The following is a 26,549-nucleotide window of genomic DNA, read 5'->3' on the forward strand; positions in this document are numbered from 1 at the left end:
TAAACCACTTAATATTAAAGAACTTTTGGTATCCATTCTCCTCCCACCTTATAGCCATTCCACCTTTCCCTACCTTTTTTCCTCCTCATTATTCTTTTTGTGCTTCTTTATTATTTTGCTAGTATTTTATGTTTTCTCAATAAAAAAAACATGTCATGCATTTATTTAGTACTGTCTACTTGTCTTTCTGCATGCTACTGTTTGCATTTTTCATTTATATTATGACTCCTTAATAAATATATTACTCAAAAATACTCAATATACCATCATAACAACGACTGAAGAGATACGAGCTAGAATAGAAATTCATTGGAATTCATTATCCAAATTAAACTTCAGGGCAAGAGTGGAAATCCAAGATAATCTTCAGTAACACAAATTTACAATGTCATCTGTCAAACAGCAGCCTGCACATTCCATAGCAACTAATCTGAGAATTCTAGTGTCCTTGTATATAGTTTTTGTTAAATGCAGGAGAATTTAACACAGATAAGATAGCACAGATCCAGATCTATGCAACCAGCACATATATCTCTTACTCCCATATTGGCAGCCAGATATTTTAAGAGCCTGTGGTATAAATATAACATGATTCCCTAGTATGGCATGAAAATATATTAATATGACGTTAAATTAAGTAGAGTGGGCATTAAAAAGCCATGGTCAATTCACCAAAATCCCCAGTTATTTTTTTTTAAATCTCACTATTATTCTTCTAGATCAGTTGTTTCCAAACCAGTCCCAAAATCAACCTTACCAGTGCAGAATTTAGTTTTTTTTTTTCTAAAAACACCTTAGACAGAACTGGGTAATCCCTAAATCCTGGACTGGTAAGGGTGCCTTGAGGACAGGTTTGGGAACCACTGCTCTGGATTACAAACTTGCCGACAATGTTGTATCTAACGTATTCATTAGCTTATCAAACTAAATTTGTAATATCCTTTACATTCCATATCAAGCACTATGGGATAGGTAACTCTATTATGATAGATACAGTTAACTATGGTTTCTAAATAGATGTTGTCCCATTGACACAGGGGAGGTCTGGCAAGAGGGACAGGGGGACAACTGCCCCAAGGATAGAGAGGACTGTGGGCTCCTCCCTAACAGCACAAAACAAAACTAATTTATGTAACTCTTCTTTTAATATTATTGTATTCTACTTCATGCACAATTCATATAAAATATTTAATAGAAAAAAGAAAATTAACCAAAGGAGTGGAATTTGCTGGTTTTGTCTCAATCTGCACTATATGTTTGCAGATGCCTCCCAAGCCAAATGTAACCAGCAAATGACCATTCTTATTACTGCTGCCGCAAGTTCCACTTCCCTTCTTAGTTTGTCAATTACTGTTTTAGACCTTCCTTGTAAAATTGCAGAGTTTTATATCCTCACTGAAAAATTGTTAATTGCTCTGTGGAATGTGTTGTCAGCTTCTTTGTAAACCATTATTATAGTACTGAGCCATGTACTTTCTAAATACATAATAACATCAGCATATTATATAGATATGTTAGACATTAAAGTCATGCCATTCTGTTCTGTTAGTGATTTCAAACGTTGAGTATGAACACCTGTACAACCCAAAGTGTTTAAAAAGAAATGTAAATCTAATCCCAATTTTTTACTTATCTGTTATCAGTGAAATAAAAACACTAATGCCATTTCTACAGGTCCCAAATAAATGCCAGAACGGGAAACTACAGCTTTAACACCTCTGTGGACTACACTTGTCATGATGTTGGGTTTTTGTAATGGTTGGTTGAGCATTTTCAGCACCAAGAAAAGTTGTTACTGCACTAAACTATTGTAGCAATGTAGGTATAACAAGTCTTGTGTTCAATATCTATAATCTGGGGTGGCTGGTGTGTGTGGATCATATTTCAGGGTTCTATTATCTGTCACTGAACACATCTAATCTAGTCAAGAAGAAAAAACCCTGTGAATCTGAATTCTAAACTCAACCGCTCTCACAAAGAGAACAATCTAGCCAATCAGTGTGTACAGGCAGTTTTACTACACACAAATTAAATTACTGTTCGATGAAAGCATGTTTTATTGATGTTTGCTGGTAAGTTGCATCATAAAAGTAGTAATCATAACATCAAACCTTAGTGAAAGCCGGAGCTGCGATGTTAGACTTGCCGTCTTGTCGGTAGAGATGTGAAATTGGACTTTGGACCTGTCAAATAAATGTCATCCAATAATTACTTTGTTACCGTCACAATTAACATAATCGCATACAAGAAAGGATTTCTTTCATGTGAATTGGGTCTTGCGGTGTAGCATGTATGAGCAAGATTAGTAAATTCTCAGTACTCCAAAAAATGGCTATAAAATAAAACTGTGCATCCCACCCATCTGTGTTTGAAACATTAAGGATAAATGGTATCGTGATAAGGATCTGGTTCCTGGAGTCTCTACTTAAATATCTTACATAACGTAAGCAGCACTTGCACAGTGATCCATGTTTCAGTTGTAAATTCTGGATATCACCAAATTGCCGGAATATTGTGGTTAAAATAGGCTTTAACCTGGCATCCTGACAAGGCTCTTTATACTGCACTAACCCTTTGCTGGAAAGTAATATGTTACTGTTTTACATTACTTATCAATTTGTTGAAAGAAGCTCATCATAAAAGTGTGTGAACACATGTACATGTTGCTCTATTTCTAAACCACGAGGAATGAACACTCCTATTCGTTCCAGGAAAAGATAGACAAGGGGGACATAGCTCACATATTTCCCACTGCACCAGGAGACATTTCTGAAGATGCCTATGGCTGAGGAAACCTGTCTACACCTTGGATTACTATATATATATATACGTATATATGTGGTTAATTATAAAGCAGTCCTTTGTTTTCTTATATTTATTATTAAAATGTGTGCAATTGAAACCAGTTATTCTATGAAACATAATAATGATTTAGTATATGTGATTTGTAAGTTGCCAAATTATTTCTCTGAGAATCAATCAGCATTATCCTGATTAATGCTCTCATCAAATTGAAATACAACATTTTAGACCAATATGGGAATATACAGTTAAATACCAACTTAAATCCATGTATACACAGGGCTGGCGATACCGCTAGGCAAACAAAGCAGCCGCCTAGGCAGGAGGGGAGCGCACTGCTCAGCCCTTACCCTCCTGGTGGTCACTACATGTAGCATGCCCGAGCGGACTGCAGTACAGGATCTTCTGTATCCTCTACCTCAGGCTTCCCCAAACTCTGGCCCTCCAGATGTTGCCGAACTACAACTCCCATGATTCTCAGCCTATCTATTTCATTCAGAGAATCATGGGAGTTCCCATGTTGTAGTTTAACAACATCTGGAGGGCCGGAGTTTGGGGAAGCCTGCTCTACCTAGTCTGACTGAAAGCTGCTTGCTGAGACCTTTCTGGTCTTGCCTCAGAGGCAAAATACTCTAGAATCTCTGTGTATACACATATATTACTATTAATAACTATTCATTACGGCTTACAAAGTGATTATGCAATCATACTTTTTTTTTAAATTTTCATAAAGTACTTTAAAAAATAGCCTATGATTGTATTGAGCACTGTTGTTGCCATGATTACTTCCTAACCAACTATGATGTGCTGGCTAGGGAATAACAGGAGTTCAGATGCCAATGCACTGGAAACAAAGTCAATGACGGCATCGTGGAGGAACATAACCCTACTTAATAAAAAATAGTTCATTTCAAAAATATTTTAATTGACTATATAGTTTATCTAAATTATATTATTTTATATAGTCTATCTGTATTAATTGCCTATAGTGAATTACAATTAAAATAAATTGGTAATAAAATTCCAGGATGACAGTCTACATATTAGATTTTCAAGTACGGAAAACAGGTGAATTTACTACAGTTTTGTAAAATATTATTAATACTCTGAAAGTGATTCATGTATCAGGGAACAAAGAAATTTGAATTGCATCATATGCATTTTACTGGTGAGAATGAATGATATCAGCTAGAGTGAATATATTTCACCTTATACTCTTAAGCTCAATATTTATAAAATTATACACTTAAACCCTTTTAAATTGCTTTACTTAACTTACCTGCTGAACCGGTACAGACATTGGCTGCATCACTGCGGTAGTTATTCCACATTTTGGTGATGAAGGGCCTATTGTCAGTGAAACAGAGGTTGACTTCTTTTGAACCCTGTGGGGAATTAAAAAATATTTTTATTTATTTCAATAATGTGCTGGGATAAATCAACATTTTTAAGGGACCTGTATACATCATGTCAATAAAGTGGTCTGGGTGCCATGGCGTTGTAGTTTTAGTCCTGCACTTTAAAACATTGATGCTTAGTAGAAAGAGCAATGTTTTAATTATAGTGCTAAAAACACCCCTAGTGGCCGTCTTTGTTAACAGCCACTAATGGCGCTTCCCCTCTGAAGATCTCACACATCTCCTCCTCTGATGCTTGTTACAGAGAGCATTTGATTGGAAGACCATGGTGCTTGTCGTCCGTGCGCCTCTCATTTGGATGAGAAGACAAAGAGGTAGACAAGTCAGCAAGGAGATGTCTTGAGACTGGAAATAAGGTAAATAAATATATTTAAACAGCATTTTTTCACCTTACAGGGGGATTGACACAGAGCATGGTAACAGCAGGGATTTTACAGTCTAGAAAATGTGAATAATATTTTCGAGACAACAGGCTCCCTTTAAATTAAAAGAAAAAAACAAATGTTATGCAGAACATACAGATTTAGTAAGTGTTGTCAAATTAATAAAAAAAAATCTAACAGGGAAACTCTCATTAAAATAATACTGATATACAGTATTATCAAACCATTTTTGAGCAAAAATAACCAACAAATATCCTGCTCCATTTAAACTTGAAGCCTTCCTATCTGCCGCTACCATAAAATAATAGTTTAAATTCAGCAAAATTAAACAGATTAGTAAGGCTAACATATAACCTTCATGTTTAAACTACAAACATGTCTAAAGCAGAGAGCTTTATCTGCATTTTATAAGCATTTTTACTTTCTTAAAGGGGTCACTCCAACCATTTTGGAGGGAGGGCCTTTCTAGTGTAAAATGCCTTATTGGGCACTATGTAGAAGCCTTTGATTGGTCAGTTTTGCTAGCTCAGAGTGCATAAGCGAGGGAAGGGGAGTGGAAAGGAAGGGTTCTTTTTTTTTTTTTAGCAATGCACTGAGGGTGATGGCAGGAGCACAATGTAGGTGGGAGTGAGGGGATTGTGAACATCTCCTTTCAGGCGCTCTACCTGCAAGGAAAAGATGAACATGTCTTTTGGCAGTGTACAGTACACGGTGATGTAAGATGCAAAATATGCACAAAGCTGATATTGGTAGCCTGGAACAGAGTGCATCTAGCCCCCAGTCCACCATTAAAAATATCTCTGGATATACAGTGTTTCAAGCCGAAACACTGCACATACTTACTCCTACCACCATACCCACTTGAAATCACTAAAGTGGTCACGGTGGTCGGAGAAACCCCTTTTAAACAAACTTTCAGGATTATTCACTAAATTCCAAATGGAAAACTTAGCTATACATTTGTATTTGTAAGACAGATTTTAGTTTGGCACAATTGGGAGTTTAGTTAATAACCTTGTGTGACAAATGTCAAAGTATATTTTTCACATTTACATTCATTACAGAGAGAATTGTTGGAAATTCAAAGTTAATTTAGAGTAGATTTCACATTTTGGGGCAAAACAGCTGAATTGAAATAATTCTCCAAGTAAGCTGTGCTTTAAACTAGCAATTGCAATTTATTTTGAATTATCTACAAGTTATATTTGAGCAAATAACCATGTACATGACAAATATATATTGCAAATAGTTTGGTTTTAAAATATGGTTATACTTGGAAAATATGAACGTTATATGATGTTATATGATGATATGAAGGCAGTAGCTGACTCTGCATACAATATCTCATGCTAAAAGAGAATTTTATTTTACCTTTTAAAATACAACCCTTTTAATATGACAGTAGTTTATAACGTGATTATGCAAGTTCATTTTAGCAGTCAGACAGAGAAATGCCTTTCTTTTGCTATATTTAATTTCAATTTCATTTCTATCTGTCCTAAACAATGCTACACAGAGCAGTCCTGGAGGAGGTTATAGTGGAAAATCTGAATATTGGTAAATCCTGAGAGTAATCTCTGGATTGTGCTGTGTGAATGCCCCTTGAATGCCCAGGACCATTTTTTTTATAATCAAGACTGGGTGACTTTGTATTTTATTGAATAACCCTGTGGTCAGGATTAGAGGAGGCAGGGGAAAGTAGCATACAGACATTAAAGACAAGGTTGAAAACCTTAGAAATATGTTGCTATTATTTAGCCACAATGATTGTCTTTTGATAACAATGTTTGAAGGAACGTTTGAAGCACCACAAACACTACAGCTCTGGCAGAATTCTATTGAAAGATGTCAAGCCATTTTAGCATGGGTGCACAACCTCCAGTCCCTGGGCCAGATCCAGCAATGCGTGGCCACTGGCCCACAGCCCTCAGCGTACAAAATTGAGCATAATGACAACAAAGCATGTGTGCATGTTGTCAAAGGAAATTGTTCACCACAGTCGGTCAATGGAAATGTGTTGGTGCCAGGCCCCCATTATGTGAGACCTGGTGACAAGCCTCATCTTCAACTCATGCCTTGTAGCTATGTGTGAAGGATGAGAGGTGGAGACTGGCGATGACTTGGTCTCGCATCCCACCTTCTCTCCTCACATGCAGAGCTGCATGTGTGAATGCTGGGGAGATGAGCAGCATGATGTGTTCCAGGTATACTGCTTGGATTGCCATTGTAAAATGCGGGGCAGCAAAGAGAAACATGGGTAAGTGTGAAAAGGGCATAGGCGCAGGGAAAGGATTAAACACACATGGCAGGGGGTGACTGTGAAGAGGTTGGGGAAGGAGGTAAAGCAGAGGTAAAATTGGGGAGGTTCACAGAAGCTTAAAATCTTCATAGAATTCTACATACTTCATCACGCAGTCTACAGTAGATCAAGATGAGAAAGATCAGAAAGTTCACTTCCAAGACTCAAGCACAACTATCTCATTGACATATTGGCCCCCGGTTAGAATTTCAGTCACTCAATTGCCCCCCCTCTCTAAAAGGGTTGTGCCTATGAAATTTTCGGATAAATTACCTGGACCTTGTCGAGCGCCTGTGCTGTATCAGTTCCATCCGTCCTTCTCCATGTGTAGAACCAAGATGTAAATTAGTAGAAAAGCAGGACCAATGCAGGTCTACGATTACTGGCTGAGAGTGCACAGCTCATGCTCTAAGACAATGATTGTGGCGCTCTCTTGGTACCGCTTTTTTTTTAAAGTTGCATCCTACTCCTCCTGCAGAGGAAGACTGAATAGGGTGTGGGCACCCAAGTAAGTTGTCAAAATCATAGGATATTTTGACATCTTATTGTGGAATAGTACCAGCCTTAGTGATTATGGTGCTTGGTGTTTCCCTTTAATAACTGCTACTTAAGGATAAGCATGGAAATGGGCTATGTTCGTTTTGCTTTGGGAAGTGTTTGTCATCCACACAAATTGTGAATGACAAATTCACTTTAATGGTTTTACTTTGCCTTCATCCTGTGCCTTGGCAATAATAGCAAATACCTCCATATATTAATTTGTTCCTATTCTGAAAATCCTTTAAGTACACTGTCAGTGGTGATGAATATTCTGCTACTTACACATTCTCACAGTGACTCAAATATACATATATGGCTTTCTGAGCAATGTTATGATGAAAGCTATAGATTGGCTGTTATGGAAAGTCACAGTGAGAGCAGACTCCTGGCTCGGACTTACCAACTCGGCTGATATAGACTGTTTCATGAACGTGAATAGGAAAACATACTGATCAAATTGCACCTCTGCTCTGTCTGACCATGTACTAATCACAGCAATTAACCCTTTTAACTAAAAGAAAAAAAATATGGAACAGGCATGGTATAGTAATGTTTTATTTACAATAACAGATTATCAATGGCAACAGATCTTAAAGGGACACTATAGTCACCAAAACAACGACAGCTTAATGACGTTTAGCGTCTACCTGCTTCGCACACAGGCGCCTTATGTTCCTCATATAGAGGCATTGATTCAATGCATCTCTATGAGTAGATGCTTATTGGAAAGCGCAGGGCTTGGCTCCGCATCCATATGACTCCTTAGCTGAGATGAACAAAATGTATAATCTCAGCCAATCCAATGCTTTCCTATTGGCTGAGATCATCAATTCTGACTTGGGGTGGGGCCAGCACAGGCAGGGCCGGCCTTAGGGGTGTGCGAGCTGTGCGGCCGCACAGGGCGCCATGGAGCAGGGGGCGCCGTGCGGCCGCACAGCCGATTTAAAAAAAAAAAAATATATGTTTTTTTTTTTTTTTTTTTTAAATTTGCAGCGGGGGCGGAGCTTACCGTGCGGCGGGGGCGGAGCTAAAAGCGCCAGAAAACTGCTGCAGGGGAAGCAGGAAGGAGTCCCTGCTTCCCCACCAAACAGTCACCAGGAGCTGCACTGCCTCCACAATTAACTCCACAGGTAACTGTGTGATTGTCAGGTGAGTGTGACTCTCTGCCTATGTGTATGACTGTCTGCCTCTGTGTGTGTGTGTGTTACTGTCTGTGTGTGTGTGTATGACTGTCTGCCTCTGTGTGTCTGTGTGTATGACTGTCTGCCTCTGTGTGTGTGTCTGTGTGTATGACTGTCTGCCTCTGTGTGTATGACTATCTGCCTGTGTGTGTCTGTGTGTGTGTGTATGACTGTCTGCGTGTGTGTGTGTGTATGACTGTCTGCGTGTGTGTGTGTGTGTGTGTATAACTGTCTGCCTCTGTGTGTATTACTGTCTGCCTCTGTGTGTTTGTCTGTGTGTATTACTGTCTGCCTCTGTGTGTGTGACTATCTGCCTGTGTGTTTGTCTGTGTGTGTGTGTATGACTGTCTGCGTGTGTGTGTGTGTATGACTGTCTGCGTGTGTGTGTGTATATGACTGTCTGCCACTGTGTGTCTGTGTGTATTACTGTCTGCCTCTGTGTGTTTGTCTGTGTGTATTACTGTCTGCCTCTGTGTGTGTGACTGTGTATGACTGCCTCTGTGTGTATGACTGCCTCTGTGTGTATGACTGTCTGCCTCTGTGTGTATGACTGTCTGCCTCTGTGTGTATGACTGTCTGCCTGTGTGTGTCTGTGTGTGTCTGTGTGTATGACTGTCTGCGTGTGTGTGTGTGTGTGTGTGTGTGTATGACTGTCTGCCTCTGTGTGTATGACTGTGTGTGTGTCTGTGTGTATTACGGTCTGCCTCTGTGTGTGTCTGTGTGTATTACTGTCTGTGTGTATGACTGACTGTCTGCCTGTGTGTGTCTGTGTGTATGACTGTCTGCCTTTGTGTGTCTGTGTGTGTGTGTGTGTATGACTGTCTGCCTGTGTGTGTGTGTATGACTGTCTGCTTGTGTGTGTGTGGATGTCTTCCTGTGTGTGTATGGCCGTCTGACTCTGTGTGTGTGTGTGTGTGTCACATACAACCAATACACGCATATCACACACTGTTAATATACCCATTACAAATATCACACATAGCATACATATCACACACAGTCATCACACGTACTATTACATACACAGACAACACAAACATAACAGCATACATGGATGACGGGGGGGGGGGCGCTGTGAAGATTTTTCGCACAGGGCGTCTAAATGCCTAAGGCCGGCCCTGAGCACAGGCAGACACACACGGCAATAGAAATAAGGTGAGTTTCCGACTTATTTAAAGGGGCAAGGGACAGGGCTAGAAAGTGTATTTAACACTAGTTTGTGTTCCTGATCCTTTAAGGTACTGTAACATTGCATTTCACCTGTAACATACACACTTCCAATGTAAAGGAACACTATACAAATCTGTATTCCTAATAATTTACTTACCTTTTTCCAGTTCCGAGGCTCCGTTGACATTGCTCACATCTCCGCTTCTTACAAGGTCACAGAGGAAGCATGACTCATAGAGGAGAACTGGGTACCTATTGCTCATGCATGCACATTCAACCTTCCCAATAGGAATGCATTGTCTTTAAAGCAGAATTTTTCATATTTCGTATGATGATAGGGCCTGGGTGACTTTAAATTTAAGTTAATTTTAAAACTCACAAATAATGTTTATATTTGATGAGAGATTTATTCACTAAACAAATAAAAAGAATGGACGAAACAAAGTGAGTGGTACCAACGCAAAGGGAGTTCATAAATTATGGTAAATCTTCACTTTTAATAACGATAAAAATCAATGGCTACAAAGAACCCAATGCAAATACACACTAGTGATTGCATAGGCTAACATTTATATGTCTTCATGTCTGAGGGAAGAGAGACCAAAAGACATAAGGCAATTTCCCTTGGTACCACTCACTTTGTTTGGTCAAATCTCCTGTCTTCTTGCAGTAGTCATTTGGGTTACCTTAATTCAGGGAGTTTTGCTCGGGTGGTGACCATCTGTTGTAGCCACTGACTAGCCATACTGTGTTCTGCCTAAAAGTCAGAGTGTTTCCATTTTTTTATTCTTTATTTTAGTTGTGCATTGCATAAAAAGTTTACTGAAACATTTCTCAAAAGACATAAGGTATAATGTGAAATGTTGAGGAAACTGCACATTTTTACTAATTAAGAAGCATTAGGAACACAGGACTATGTTAAAATGACACAGAAAGAAAATGTCAGGGTGCATCATAGAACTGTGGGAGAATAACAAAACAGAAAAAATGCTGGTATTGCAGCTATAGCATATATTAAAAATAGCACATGGGATTTGAAAAGCGAGGGTATGTCTAGGACTACTATGAGGCACTGCACACTATTTAATTATATAGAGGAATGGCCAAGCCTGGTAGGCATAATAACAACATAGGTCTAACCTAACCCATGCTAGCTAGGACTGCATCCTGAATATGAATAGAGACCAAACCCAGAGATACAGAGGAGAAGAGTGGGAAACCTTAACTAAAGGGTTGGCCTTAGTGAAGTACTGTGGTTGCTGTGTTGTAGCCTAATATTGAGTAGGTGCAATAACCAGAAGCTGATGGCTAATTGCTGAAGAGAGAGACCTGAGTCCTGCTTAACCCTTGCCAGTCCTAGGTGTGACAAAGCCCCGTGGTATAGCCAGTGTCCAAAGAGCCCGCGGCTCAGACATGGAGAGGTGTAAGGGGTGATCAGGATGCTCAGTGGGGTGTAGTGCCGGGTACTGCAGCTTCAATCTGAGTTTTCCGCTCACCCATCCAGGATTTGGCCCCTGTCTCTGGGTACGTGGTTGTCTACAGGGCCTCTGGATGATTGCCGGTGGGGCAGAGTGAAGCCTCCGCCAGCGTCTGCGTCGCGTGGAGGCAAGGGGTTGTTGAGGTCTGACGATGTTTTGAGTCTGGAAGGCAGAATTTCTGCAGTATGGTGTTACCTTGCGTCCCTATGCCTGTAGTGACCTCTGGTATGTTGGGTGGCGGGGTGGGCACGCCTTCATTTTGGGCACCAACCGCGCGCCGGGTTGGTGAGCTGCTGCATCAGCCTTTTTCTCCGGTGCCGTAGGTGAGTAGCAGTGGATAGGCTTGCATTCTAAGAGTCTCCTGGATTCCTGTAAGATCCGACTGAAATTAGCTTCAAAGCACTCTCTCCAGGCCTCCGGGCTCTCCTGAGGCTTTGGAGGTTATGACTCGGTGGCCATATTGGTACTCCTCTGTTGCAGGCATGAGGGTTTCTCCAACAGGGACTGGAATGACCCCCACTGGTCCAGAGGGGAGGGATGCGGGGCATCAGGAAGGTTGCTGCTTGGCGCGGTCCCCATGTATACATACAGCATAGCGATTGAGAGTCATTTTTATTGGGTCAAAGTCAATAACCAGAAGATTTGTGTGAAATATAAATATAGTAAGGTTATCTTTTAATTTCAACTAAATCAGATATATCCTGCTTTGAGCATCAGAATGCCTAGAGCAGGGGTAGGCAACCTACGGCACAAGTGCCATGCACGGCACTCAAGGTGTATTTGTACGGCACTCAAGGCTGTTAGAGCCAAGCAGGCTCTGTCCTATCAGGAGTCTCAGTGAAACTTCAGATATCTGCTAATACGAAAAGGTGGTGAAGAACAATCCTCCATTTATGCATTGTAGCACGTAGAGAAAGTGATCATAGATCACTTCCTCCCAGCACTTGTGAATGGTAATCCACACTGGAGTAGAGCAGCCCGCAGCCGCTGTTGCAGCTCCTGTCCTTGACCTGTACCTGGCCATCCTGTTCCCCACTGGAACCCAAGGAAGCCACTCACACTGCTAAATATACACAGAGCTGCAGAATAACCCTCCCCTCACACAAATAATACGAACAGCCCACACACAAACGCAACACACAATCTGCACAAACATAACTCGCTAACAATCCACATCCATGCACACAACCCCACATGCAGCCTCTCACATACAATACCCCAAACAACCCCTCACATACACACACTGCCAAATACACAATGTGACAAATCCATCCACACACAATTCCACAAGTAGCCCCCATACACAGCCCACATTCCTAGGTATCATACACGATACCACAAACGACTCATGAACATATACAATATAATAGCTCATATACGCACAAATACAAAGATACAAAGCAATTACAGTATAAATAACACAAGCAGAATACGGCAACATACACACCTCAATTTAAAAAAAATAGGACCGTCACGCTACGGGACATAACAATCCTATATTGGCACAGTGCTGCTAAAAGGTTGCCTATTCCTGGCCTAGAGCAATATAGAATTTATTCTTTACTCTAAAAACGAAATGAAATGTGACATCGGTTAAGTCACTTGTGTTTTGTGATATAGATAAGTGATATTTGTACGAGGGGTGCTGAAATTCATAAGAACTAAATTCAACCCTAGCTACAACTTTAAATTTGAATTGTTAAGAATACATTGTATCAGTTTTACTTTCTGAGTTCCCAGAGAACATTTACAATGGATAAATCAAAACAGTTCTAGTTTAGCAAATGTTTTTTTCTGCAAAAAAATGTTATTGATTAAGTGTGTGAACACAATAGTAACAGTTGGAAGGGTGTAACATCACCTCACACCAGGATGTATCGCTGCAGTATAGATACAAGTATTACAATTATACACAGTACACACAAAATGTGGGTAACAAATAATTCCTTACTGAACTTGCAACTAGATTTGTACTTTCATTAGATTCGTATTTATTTTATATTATGTATTTAAAGGAACATGATAGCGTTAACAATACAAATGTCTATTCCTAATGCTATGATGTCCTTGTCACCAGTTAGGTGACCAACACGCAAGGATCAAAAAAGGAGTTTACTCACTTTTTCAACCATGCTTTGCTGCTCTCTCCATGACTAGGCCAATCCAATCTTTCCCCCAAGAAGAAAACCCTGATACCATAGTGCGGGAGGCCAGCAAAACGCTGCACCAACCAGATGGTTTCTATGAGTTTTACTCTACTATTTTGTCAGAAGTGCCTGTAGTGACTGTCTGACTGACAGCCACTAGAGGTATTTAAACCATGCAATGTAAATATTTGAGTGGATTTATATTGCAGTAAACAGTAAATGTTTTATTTTTTTATCTTAAGAGATTTGAATGTCAAAAAATATAGCATGCATACAAGGCATGCTATATTTATCAAATACATGCAATATCTATCAAATACACTTACGCAGCACTATTTTACCAAAAACATATTTATGAGAATTTCATAAATATTTAATTTTTAGGAAATGCTCATACTGACTGCATTTAGAATTCCACTGAATTATCGATTCTGTCAAAAGATAGGTAAAATCTCAAGGGACAATTATCACCACCACTCTTTTTTTTTTAATATTATGATCTGTTCATCAAGTATTGAAAATAAATATATTCTCTCTTAAATATGTAAAACAAAAAATGAGAAAAGCTTTGCCCTTCTTTTAGCATATGTCAAGATCCTTCAGCCATATCCATACACCTTGACCAGACAGTGTTTGGAAACTGACGCTTAGTCTTGCTCGACAACATGCGTTAGTTAGACTAACTGTCATATCCAAAAACTGTCTGGTCAAAGTGCATGTATATGGCTTTAGGATCCTGTCATGTACTGAAGGTAGGGATGATATTTTTATGTTTGTAAAAAAAATCTATTTCCTTTCAATACTTGAGAGGCGGGAAATCTGTGATAAGCCATTGTCTCACTCATCTTGAGACATAATTCATGGAGGGTCACGCTGTCTCACAGATCCACCATGGATATTGGTGTTGAATTCTTGAGCATGAGGAAGAGTACAGCTTCAGGTAAGTACCAGTTATTTCTGCTGCACCCCCTCAGGACCACCACACTCTAAGCAATAACTTCATTCAAAGACCAGCAAAAGTGACCGAACCACTTTAAGTTGTGCTGGTAGCAAGATCTGCCTGGGGTGTCCATTTAAGTGAATACCAAATGGCACCACAGTTTGTATGCAGCTCTTTACAGAAGTCTTTTCTAATAGTTGCTGCAGCAAAGTTACACAACCTAGTAAAGAGCAATTTTGGAATTACTTTGCAACCCACCGGACTCTATTATATCAATCCCACAGTTTTTAACATTTTACGTGACAGAAATAGTATGTGGTAATATTTAGAATCTTGGCGAAACTTTGCAATATAATATTTAACACATCATTTCTAAAATGTTTATCTCCATTATTTCTGTAAAATATGTATAATGTATGCTATACATTTATTTCAATAAAAACTATAAATAGAAAAAAATGCATGAATTAATGAAGAATTAGAATCGCATAAATAATTAAATTTTAGGCATCCTCGAAAAGCAATCTGTCTATCAGTTGCCATCCATCCTATGTGCTGGGCGTAGATTCCATATTTAAAATGAATGTTAGGCTATTTCTTAAAGAGACAAATTTGGAAGTTATGGAGTTAATATTAGCATAGTGGTTCAGCTGGAATTGGTATTAAGAGCTGGGGCTGTTAAACATTTCAATAATTTACCCCTGAGACCTGAACCTCCATCATTGATATAAGTGAAGTTATTGTTTTCCCACATAGCTGATTCAGCAAAATAGTGAATACAGATCACATGGCAAAAAAAATAAAAAATAAAATATATATATATATATATATTATTTTTTTCCTCCTTTCAAATCATTTTAGATTTAAATAATTTTATAAAAAAAAAGTTTTCATTATACAATTGAATGTTTATCCGTAAAATATTTAACTAGTTTTGTGTTCTATTACCAATCCATATTATTGGCGACAATTGTAAACTGGACACATGTACTCACTGTGGCATGGCTCCTGGATTATAAGCAAAGCCTTCACTTTCCGAATCTGATGAACTGGCACCTAAAGTAAAACCAAACAGAGTTACACATAGATCTGAATTAATATTGTGCTGCACATTACCTATGAGATTAAAGGTCTAGTCATGTAGCTCATCAATGATATACACACGGTGTGCAGCCAGTTCTCATCAAGAAATTCAAATTATCCAGAGAAATATTTATTCTTTTTGTAAATCCTGCAATTTTATTTTGGGCACTTGCTTTCAAACATGGACATACTTGACAATAAAATAAATATTAATGTTTCCTTCCAGGTAAAATAGTTTAAAATAAGTCAATAAGCTAAAATACACAGTATTATTATTATTATTATTATTATTATTCTATTTTTCAGCAAGCCTCTATATGTTTTTAATCATATCATATTGTTTCCCATATGCTTGAAATGTGTAAATATTCCCAATGCTTCATTTAAGGAAACTGCAAAAAAAATTATAATAGGTTTGCTTTAAAATAATAAAAAAAAAAATCTCCAATTCTCATATTCTTCCAAATATTATAAACTCATGATGTACGTGTTACAGTAGCAAAGCAAGCCACTCTATATTTTTTTTTTAGTAACGTTAATAAAATAGTAATAACATTTTACATTTTCTGTTGACATTTTTTTAAAGGGTTGTTTACCTTCAACAAATACTTCTGCTGAAGAAGTGTCAGAACCAAGTGAATTGGATGCTACACAGGTGTAGCGTCCTGTGTCGTCCTCAAAGGCCTCAGCAATGACAAGCACGTGGAGACCGTCACTGTCAGAGGAGATCTGAATGTCTGGGGAGTTTTGCAGTTCCTTGCCTTCACAGAACCACCTGGAGACATACAAACATCTCAGATATTTAAGCTGAACAGGAGGGGTGGAGAACATGGGGTGGGAAGAGACAAACAAATATGAGAGTGAACTTGTAACAAGCTTGGCAAACGATGACTGACATGGACATGACTCATTACAGAGATTGATTCAAATAAATAGTCAGAAAAAAAGTTAACAGATTACGAAAAATGCTTTGTACTGGAGTGACAAATAACTTTATATGCAGGAGATCCTGGTTTAAAATAAAAGACAGATTAATTATTTCCTGGATATGGTATTGACTGAGAGCATTTACTAGTCTGTTCTGTCAAGACTAAAACAATAAACATTGAATACTTCCTTTCAAGCTCCTACAACATCCTTGGAAATGTCATTATCATGTTTAATGACAAAATGTATCTGGTGTGAGATAAAGTTTGAGGAGTCCAGAATATGTCCATTTTGTTTAATGACAAAATTTATCTGATGTGAGAAAGTTTGAGGAGTCCAGAATTAGTCCAGCATGCTTGATTTTAATTACTGGGTTGCAAATTGTTGCTGCTGCTAAATTAATGTATTTTTTAGTTTATCTTAAACAATAATTTGAAGAAATATGAATTTATGAGCAGCGGTCATTTATTTTAAATAATTAGTGGAATTATTAACTCAACTGAGAATAGTGGAAAACCGACAATGGGATTGAACATTTTAGATCAGACTTGCCTATTTATAAGAATTATTTTAATCAATGTTTCCAGCTATTTTGGACATAAAATGCAATTCTTGTTTTGTGACTAAACTAATTTCAAAATACTGAGAACAATCATTACAAAAAAATGAACTGGACAGTAAACACACACTATATGTATGTTACAAGACAAACAGAATAGACAGAATAGACCACCACACTTACATGTCTACTTTCACTACAAAAAAACATATAGGATTATTTTTAACTAAAGTCTGAATTGTTGTAAATTTAAATAGAATTAAAATAAATTTAAAATTATAGGCCAAAATAGCTGAATTTAAAATAGCTGACTGGGAGATTTTAGATAAAAGTTCACAAAAGTTCATATAAGCTTCCCCCTTTATTCCTCGCTTGCATCTTGTTAATGGGTTACACCAACCAAAATCTGTGTTTTAACAATAACACACTATTTCTCGATGGAGTAAGCCTTGTTGGCCCTATAAAAGAAAATAAAGAATGGAAGACATAAAACAAAAACAAAAAACTTAGATCACAAGCCAAGGCCATATTCTCCCGTGTAGTGATACTCCTCTGCTGACATCACTCCACCTCACTGCAGGGGGAGGAATGTCCTGGAAGAAAGGCTGATGGGACAACTTGGGAGACACACAGGGGAATTAGTCATCTGTCACTAGCATGCTTTGCGTGCTGACAACAGAAGCCAGATATACAGAGAATTAACATTAGCCAGCACTTTCTGGGCTGGCTATTTATGCTGCCGGAGGTGGAGTTATACCCCTGGTAGCATTGTGCTATATCTAAGTATGTGTAGCTTTTCAAGCTAAAATGCTGCACATACAGGCTCAAAACACCATGACCACATCAAGTAATTGAAGTGGTGATGGTGCTTGGAGTAACCCTTTAAGAGTATTCTCCTCAGTAGCATGGTGACAATTTATTTGCTAACTGACGTAAATGTTTGAGAACATAATATACTAAAAATACTGAAAACACACAGCCTAACCTGACAATTCCATTAGAATCTTTATGAGAAGCTCATATATATTGCTTCAGTTCCAACATAGCCACAAGATATACAAATGACAAAGTGGGGATTACTTTGTCTTAAACACGCCTTTGATTATGGTAAAAGGAATAAAATGGAATAAGCTTTTGCTTGCTGATATTAAAAAAAACAATAAACTGCAGACAGAAGACAGGGGCACTGCATCTTAGGTTGCGTAGATCAGTTGTTCGATAGCCTTGTTGTTACCTACATGGAATTTGTGCCAAAATCCCTACATGTCAGCTTCAATTTTCTGCAAACCGCTGGCAATAAGATAAGTGACAAGCTGCATGTGTTATTTGCATATATGTGTATCTATTGTTCTGATGTAAAAAAAAAAAATAGATTGTAAATATCCATAGTGACCATTCCAAATATTTTGCATTTATATTGTTAGTGGTCAGCTTACCAGAAGAATTCCTCAACAACAATAAAAGAACCAAACTCAAAAGATAGCTAGGTCTGAATGTCTACACTACTAATGTCTAGGTTTTCTGCATGTGCCCAGGATGTGATGTGGCTGTCTTTATCTGTTACATTTATAATAGTTGTTGGTAATCTTTTCCACTGATGTTGACTAGCAGTTGACGGGTAACATCAGGAGCCTGTTCTCATGAAACCTACAATTGATAACAATGGCATCTCCATGCACACTCGTGGAAGATCCTACTGACGTCAAATGTCTTTTGGGATCTTCCACTGTCTAGTGCACTTATGCGAGAACACAGCAGTGATACAGATGATATTACAATGAGGAGCACTGCAGAAGAACTCTGTGATACATTCTTAAGCATCAACATTTAGAACTTCTTTAAAAGAAGGACCACATAATTGGAAGGAGTAAAAAGGGAGTTAAAAGAGAAAACGCACACTTGAGAGGAATGATTTGTGGTCTATAGAAGCTGGAGCACCAGAGGATGACCATAGTTCTGTTTGTTCCTGTTAATATTGGCTAATTTCAAAATATTGGACCCAACCACTACTGTTAGAATGCTTTTCTGTGGACCATAAAATGTGTGACAAGTATCAATATTAATCAGACCATTCTGTACATATGTATTTTATACAAAGCAGAAGTAAGCATGTAAGAGTTCCCACTTAAACACCTGGAACCCTCTGTGTGTTGCATCATGAGCTTAGTCGTGCTGATTTTCTTCAATAAATTCAACATGAGGATGAAACCTTAAAACAAAAAAAGTCTAGTTGTTAGGAATGGGAGAATAATGGAGCCAAGCAGGCCAAGGAGGTTAGTTTGGATGACATTTGGCTCAAGAGTGACGTTATTATCAGAAGTAATTTTTCAGCCAGCCTGCTCCCCGCATTAAGTTATGAGATTTCAACATGCACAGAAGGTACTTAATCACCTATGAGTGAGGAGGGTCACATGTTTTCTGGCACTTAACCATTCAATCATGCGTGTTTTCTAGGTTTCCTGATAAGGATGTACATTATGTAAGGGTTGAGTGCAGCTAAGAATTTTGCTCAGGTCTGTTAATGAGCAATAGCTGTGGAGTTATAAAGAGTGGTAACAAGACATAACTTATTTATTGTCTTCTTCAGCGCTTACGGGAACTATGTAAGCATATTTTTATGGTAGTACTTACACATTACCAGGGTGATCACATCACTTATTTATTTAGGAATGCTACTAAAAATGCACACATTCGGGCTGTAATCAGTAAGAAGCAGACAGCACTGTGTAGTCTCCAATTCATCCAGTGTAGCCTTCAAGAGTTTCAATATTTCTAATTTCAGCTTCCAATGGTATTTGTAATGAGATTTTTGGAAGCTTGCCTGTGTAGGTGTAGAGACCTAAAGGGCAAATGCATGTACATTGGGCAAACAATGCAAATGCCCTGTAGGCTAAAATCATCGTTAGGATATGGTTATCTGGGTTAATCAGTTTATTTGCCTGACTGGTCAGTTATCATTTACTGCCATTTATTGTGTTAACCAAGAGGCCACTACTGGAGATATTGGCGTTGCATGGCCTGTTTGTGAATGATGTAGACCTAGCGATCTCCTTTGCCTCCTTTATCGTGGTATCGGTTCCACAACCTTGGTTGTGTGAGAGGCAGATAAATGACAGTTGATGATATGCCCACCTCACTTATAACTCTTAATAATTATCTGCAGGGCCTACATCAGAAATTTTGGGGCCCAAACACAGTTCACGGTCTGGGCTCCCAGGGCCTGCCTCCAAGCCCGCCCCAGGGCATGCCTCCAAATCCCACCCCCAGGGCATGCCTCTAAATCTCGCCCACAGGAATACACACACAGACACAAACACACGCACTAATACATAAGGAGACACATACATACATCCATACAGACACATACATATATACATACTGAAATAGATACACAGACACATACAAACACACATACTGACATACATACACCATACACATACATACGGACATACATACTGACAGACGGACTGAATGACTGGCATACAGACTGGCATACATACAGGCATACAGACAGGCAGGCATATAGACAGACAGGCATACAGACACACATACATGCATACAGACATGCAAACAAACAGGCATACAGACAGGCATACAGACAGGCATACAAACAGGCATACTGACAGACAGGCATACAGACATGAACATAGACAGGCATCCAGGCAGGCATACAAACAGGCATACTGACAGACAGGGATACAGGCAGGCAGATAGGTATGCAGACAGGCAGGCAGGCAAACAGGCAGGCAGGCAGACAGGAAGGCAGACAGGCAGGCAGGTATACAGACATGCAGACAGTCAGGCATTCAGACAGGCATGCAGGCAGGCATGCAGGCAGACAGACTGACATACAGACTGACATACAGACAAACATACAAACAGACAGACTGACATACATACATACAGACAGACAGACATACAGACTAACATACATACACATTGACACACACACATGCATCTCATTTTTTCAGCCATCCTCCTTTTCCTTGCAAGAGGGTGGCTGGGGCTGATGGGAGTCAGCTGGCTCTCCCTCTTCACTGCCTGTTTTTTTTTTAAAGGGGCCCGATCGCGCTGTTCACGGCCGCAGCGCTGACTGGGCCCCTGAAGATATAGGGCCCAATCTGCATATGGGCCCCGGTGCAGCTGCACTGGCGGCAGCTCTGCCGCTACGTTACCATTTGGGCCTCGATTTAATATTTTTGAAAATGTTTTTCAAATGAGTTAAAATTTCTGGATAAACTTTGTAAAAATATTAAAATATCAAAAACATGTCATATATGAATATATATATATATATATATATATATATATATATATATATATTTATTTATATTCAAATATTTTTCAAAATATAAAATCATTTTAAAAGTTTTTCCAAAAATATTCAGCCCAGGCCTTAGTTGGGATCTTCCTTAGAAGGCCTAACTTGATTTAAGGGATGAAGCAGGGGAGGTGGAAAGGGAACCAAGAGCATAAGTGAAATTCGTCAGCTGCAAGGATTAATGGCTTACTTAGTTCCAGAAAGTCCTACATTTGCTTCTTAAAAGAATGCTTGATTAACTAGAAATATAGTTACGTATTGCAACACTTCACATAGGCAGATATATTGAACAGGTAATAGTGTGGCAATACAGAGATATATACACTGTGAACAGGAAAAATAATGGTTAAAAAAAAGAAAAAAAGAAAGAAAGATACCCCATTTTTGTTTGCCAGGTGATTAAAGTATTAACCTTTGGTTCTGGCAGACAATAATCACATAGCCCTTATTAACTGCACAAAGTTACCCATCCAGGCATGGTAAGACGTTTATCTAAAGTAGGATTCTTGTTTCTAATTAAACAGAACATGATCCTGCATGCTACTTAATGAATTCAGTGCTGCACCTTCCTTCTTCCAGGATAACATGTGAGTAATGTAATGATATCATTATATGGTCGCATACATGTGTCTGGGATGTCCCTATCATACAAGGCTGGCTGATCTGGAGGGAGGGGACTTTGCCCCCAGGCTTGTCTGCTCTGAACACGGTTATCTAGATTTGATAGCTTTGGCTCTATGGAATCGTATTTTGACAAAACTGAGTAAGCAGAAGTATGATTAGTTTCATAATATGCACAAGTATATGTTTTACTCGTTAGTGTATACTGTTGATAATTGCTGCCTGTCTTAGTATAGAGGACCAGATCTTGAATCCTTTAGATCAGGATTTTTTCTAAAAAAAAAAAACTAGTGCAAACCTGTTTTAAATTAACAGGCAATCCTAATTTGTTTAGCAACATATGAGCCAAACTTTTAATTACTATTTCTGTCAAAGTCTTCCACAATTCACTGATTGTGGGATAACTAATTATGCTTCACTATGCTAATCACACGGATAACTGTGTATAGCATTATAGAACTTTCAAAATCATCCCCACTGGTAAGGACATTTTTAAATAATCATCCCCACCTTAGATATATTTATTTACCGGTACTTTATACAAAAGGGACATTCACACATTTGGTGCACCTTCCTCTTAACCTTCAGTGTCTTCATATTTTTCTCTAAACCACAAAGTGTTTTATAGCCATCAGTGATTGAAAGCAGAAAGCTTACAACTGAGGTTACAAATGGGATTTGTGCTAGGGTCCACACAAAAAGGATTTGTGACAAGCTAACAAGTGGCAGGCACGTGCAATGCAATTTGTTGATCCCTAAGATGATTATTATTATGTTATTATTATGTTGTTATTATTATATTATTATTTATATGGCGCCAACAAATTCCACAGCGCTTTACAGTAGGTGGACGAACAAACATGTAATTGTAACCAGACAAGTTTGACACACAGGAACAGAGGGGTTGAGGGCCCTGCGCAATGAGCTTACATGCTAGAGGGAGTGGGGTAAAATGACACAAAAAGGTAAGGATAGTATTAGACTAATGACAGTTGGAAGAGAGGAATCAGTTGGGAGCTGTTAATAGTTTAATTGAAACGCTTTTATGTGGGTTTAAGTGGGTTTTTAATGATTTTTGGAAGGAGTGGAGACTGGGTGAGCATCTAACGGAGGAGGGAAGCGAGTTCCACAGGAACGGTGCACCCCTGGAGAAGTCTAGGCGAGAATCAGAGGTGGGAGTACGGAGAGAAGATAGACGTAAGTCTTCAGCTGAGTGTAAGGACCTAGACGGGACATACTTGTGTATTAGGGAGGATAGATAGGTGAGAGCAGCATTATGTAGAGATTTGAACGCAAGAACCAGAATTTGTAGCTAAATGATAACAATTCTTAAAGGAGTGGGTTTAAATAGGCGGACAGTGTGAACTTAAAAAGAAGAAAAGGATAGGGAAAGGGCAGTTATGATTGATTGAAAGGTACATTGAGGGGAGAGAAGGATGCCTACACCATCTCCTTTACAGTGGAGTCTGTGAGTGTGAGAATTGTAGCCCACCAAAATATAAATAGGCAGGAGTAGCGCTATCAGAGGGGGACAGCCAGGTCTCTGTAAGTGCAAGTAGTCTGAGATGAAAAATACGTATATGGCTGTTTATTTTAACATTACCGCAGACGGAGCAGGCGTTCCAGAGTGCACACTGAATGTTGGCAAGTGAGGGTTAAGGGCAGGGTATTATGATGAGGTTTGTGGGGTTTCTGGTTTTCTTAGTGTGTGTAGAGAAGGTGAAGGGCCCAGGATTGGGAAAGAAATCACCAGCTGCTAGAAGCAGGAGGAGAGAAAGTGACAGGAGGTGTGAATGGGTTTTGTATGAATGGGGTCTAGGATGAGATCGATTGTGGGTCAAAGAGTAGAAAAATGAGTACAAGGCGCGATGAGAGAAGGGGCGAGTGTAGCAGAGAGGGGCATATGTAAAATTGGTTGGGGGGATGAGTGAAGTGTGTGTCAGGAGAGATTTTCATGCTGAGGGAGAATGAGGAAATAAAGAGGAGGAAAAGAAAAATCATTGATAAACTGAAAGATCAACCAACCTACTTGATAATTATATACCAAATGCATATACATACACACACACACACACATATATGCATACATACATACATACACGCACACACACACACACACACATATATGCATACACACACACACACACACACACACACACACACACACACATACATATACACACACACACACACATACATACATATATATACACAAACTCTACTGGACTCACAAGATGAAAGTAATGGATTGCTATCACTACCATAAAGGAATGATTCTCCTATCATACCTGATCTGCAGGAGTTAGTAAGTATTTTTAATGTGCATTTAATAAAGTGCAGTATTTATGGGGAGTACTAGTTTTGTTTTTCTGGTTTATTTCCACAGACTCCAGTTTGTCACATTGGATTTACGATTTTTGGAACATTATTATAAGGTTTTTGACATCCAAATCTGGACGTTAAGGACTCTCTGGATACTTATCTTATGCCCTTTTATGAGTTTAGGGGAAATACTATTTTCTCATATAAGTGGGAGACTCTGGTTTTATGGTGTGAGTCATTTTGTAGGGTTAGTCCTTATTTGATGTATTTCAACATCTGAGTCTCATATTTTATATGCTACATGTTAGTTGCCATGTTGTGTTGTGATCTTAAATACTTTTTAACCGTGTTACTCGCAACATTCTGAGTACACTGCTTAGGTAACCTCCCCACACATACTGTTATTCATAAGGCATAAAGTCAGGGGCAGATTAAGAGCCCAGTGGGTCTGGTGCTTACAATTATTATGGCCCTAATTACAAAATCTTATCAACGAAAAACACTAAAATAGTCCTACCTCCCAAGCGTCATGTATCTGATGGAGATGGTGCTGGAAAGAAACTCATAAGATGCAGCTATGAGAAAACACATACCCTATGCTAATCTCACTCTTTCACCTTTCAAGCAAATCCATACCCCCTAACAGCAGTGTCCAGTGAAGAAGGAAGTCTATGGACAGGGTAAAAGGGTGGGCCACTGACGCAAATCACGTAACCAGAACTGCCGAAAGGGTTGAATATACCCAAAAAGGGAGCATGTCTTCCCAACAAATTTGAAGGACAGCCTGGCATGAATGCCTTTCAGCCTACCTACCAGTCATGCAGTCATGTAGTCTGACCAACTAAGGGCATACTATGCAGACAGCACCCTGAGCCTGGCATAAATGTGTCTAATGATGCACTTGCTCCACTCTTTCTAAGGACTGTCCCCTAGCAGTCATATGTACACTTGTCTCCTTACCTTCCTACTAGCAGGGAGAAGCTCCTGGTATATAGTCTGAGACAGAGAAAAGGTGTATGTAGTGAGTGTAAAAAAAAAGGAAACATGCCACAGTGTTAGAGAGACCTAAGTCAGCATTACCTAAACTAGTTTAATTGTCAGTCAGTCCACACAAGTTTTGTTCCTCTACATCCCTCTTAAGTTTCCATAATTAAGCAAGAGTATGCGAAAAGTAGTTTGAGTTGCCACGTTTCTTGAAAAAAAAAAAAATACCGGCCTTACTTATTTGCATAATAAACTTTGTATGTGTGACATGATGTAAGTCACAAGGAGTGACATAAGAGATAATTCTGTAAAATCACCAAAAACTACTTACAGTTTTATTCTACTGTATATACGGATTCTACTGTATATATGGATTGCTCCCAGTGTCTCCCTGTCTTAGTCTCCCAGATCTCCTAGTGTATTAGTGTCCCTATGCATCACATTGTCCCCATGTCACACAGTGTCTCAGTGTCCTCATGTCTCCCAGTCCCCTAATCTCCCAGTGTCTGTGTCCCCATGTCTCCCAGAGTCTCAGTGTCCCCATGTCTTCCAGTATCCCCTAGTCTCCCAGTCCCCTAATCTCCCAGTGTCTCAGTGTCCCCTGGTGTCTGTGTCCCCAGATCTCCAGTGTCCCCTATGTATCACGGTGTCCCCTATGTATCACAGTGTCTCAGTGCCCCATGTCTCCCAGTGTCCCCTAATGTTGCAAAGCCGGTGCCAACATATTCTGCAGGGCTGTAAAATAGGTAAACAAAACAAAAACTAAATTAAATTCTAACAAAACCTGATTGACACTAGAGACAATTCCTGGTGGCTTAGCAACTTTTGGTTGCCTACCTGATGCTTGACATTCTCACGCTCTGCATGAGGACATCCAGCATCAGTAAAATCTATATAGTAAAGAACTGCGGCAATGCTTTCCAATGGGAGGGCCTAATGCACTCGCAGTGCTCCTGTGAATGCGCATGACGCCTCCCTCCTTTCGGATGACGACGAAGGAGGCAGAGTGCCGACCTAGCGCCAAGTGAGATCGCTGCTGTATACGGGTAAGTGTTAAAAGAGTTTTTTTAACCCTGTGTTTGCAAGGGAGGGTGAGTGGCCAGAGGGAACTATTGTGTAAGGAAAACTGATTTGTATTCCTTACACTATAGAATCCATTTAACAATTTGAATTTAAATGACTATTTGGCGAATTAAACCCTTTATTTTTCTTATAATTGCTGTCCAAAATATATTCAGTTATTCAGCTATGCAATACATACAGATGCAATCATTAGCTTATTGCAAAAGGCACTCAGTCAACTTAAAGGATATGATAAAAGCATCCAATCTACAGCAAGATTTGCATTTATGCTCATAGATTGTTTCAATTGAC

General features: G+C 39.1%; 1 protein-coding gene across 2 annotated transcripts in view; it reads right to left on the reverse strand.

The window, feature by feature from the left end:
* Positions 1–26,549, reverse strand: part of PALLD (palladin, cytoskeletal associated protein) — a 359,849-nt gene that overhangs the window by 180,692 nt on the left and 152,608 nt on the right. For both annotated transcript variants that reach the window (XM_063458193.1, XM_063458192.1), the window contains exons 3-6: positions 16,038–16,216; positions 15,354–15,414; positions 4,082–4,187; positions 2,112–2,183 (exon numbers count right to left, since the gene is read on the reverse strand). In XM_063458193.1, coding sequence (XP_063314263.1) covers positions 2,112–2,183; positions 4,082–4,187; positions 15,354–15,414; positions 16,038–16,216 — 418 coding nt within the window. The remainder of the gene's footprint in view (positions 1–2,111; positions 2,184–4,081; positions 4,188–15,353; positions 15,415–16,037; positions 16,217–26,549) is intronic.

The sequence above is a fragment of the Pelobates fuscus genome, chromosome 6 (assembly GCF_036172605.1).
Source record: "Pelobates fuscus isolate aPelFus1 chromosome 6, aPelFus1.pri, whole genome shotgun sequence".
Lineage (NCBI taxonomy): Eukaryota > Metazoa > Chordata > Amphibia > Anura > Pelobatidae > Pelobates > Pelobates fuscus.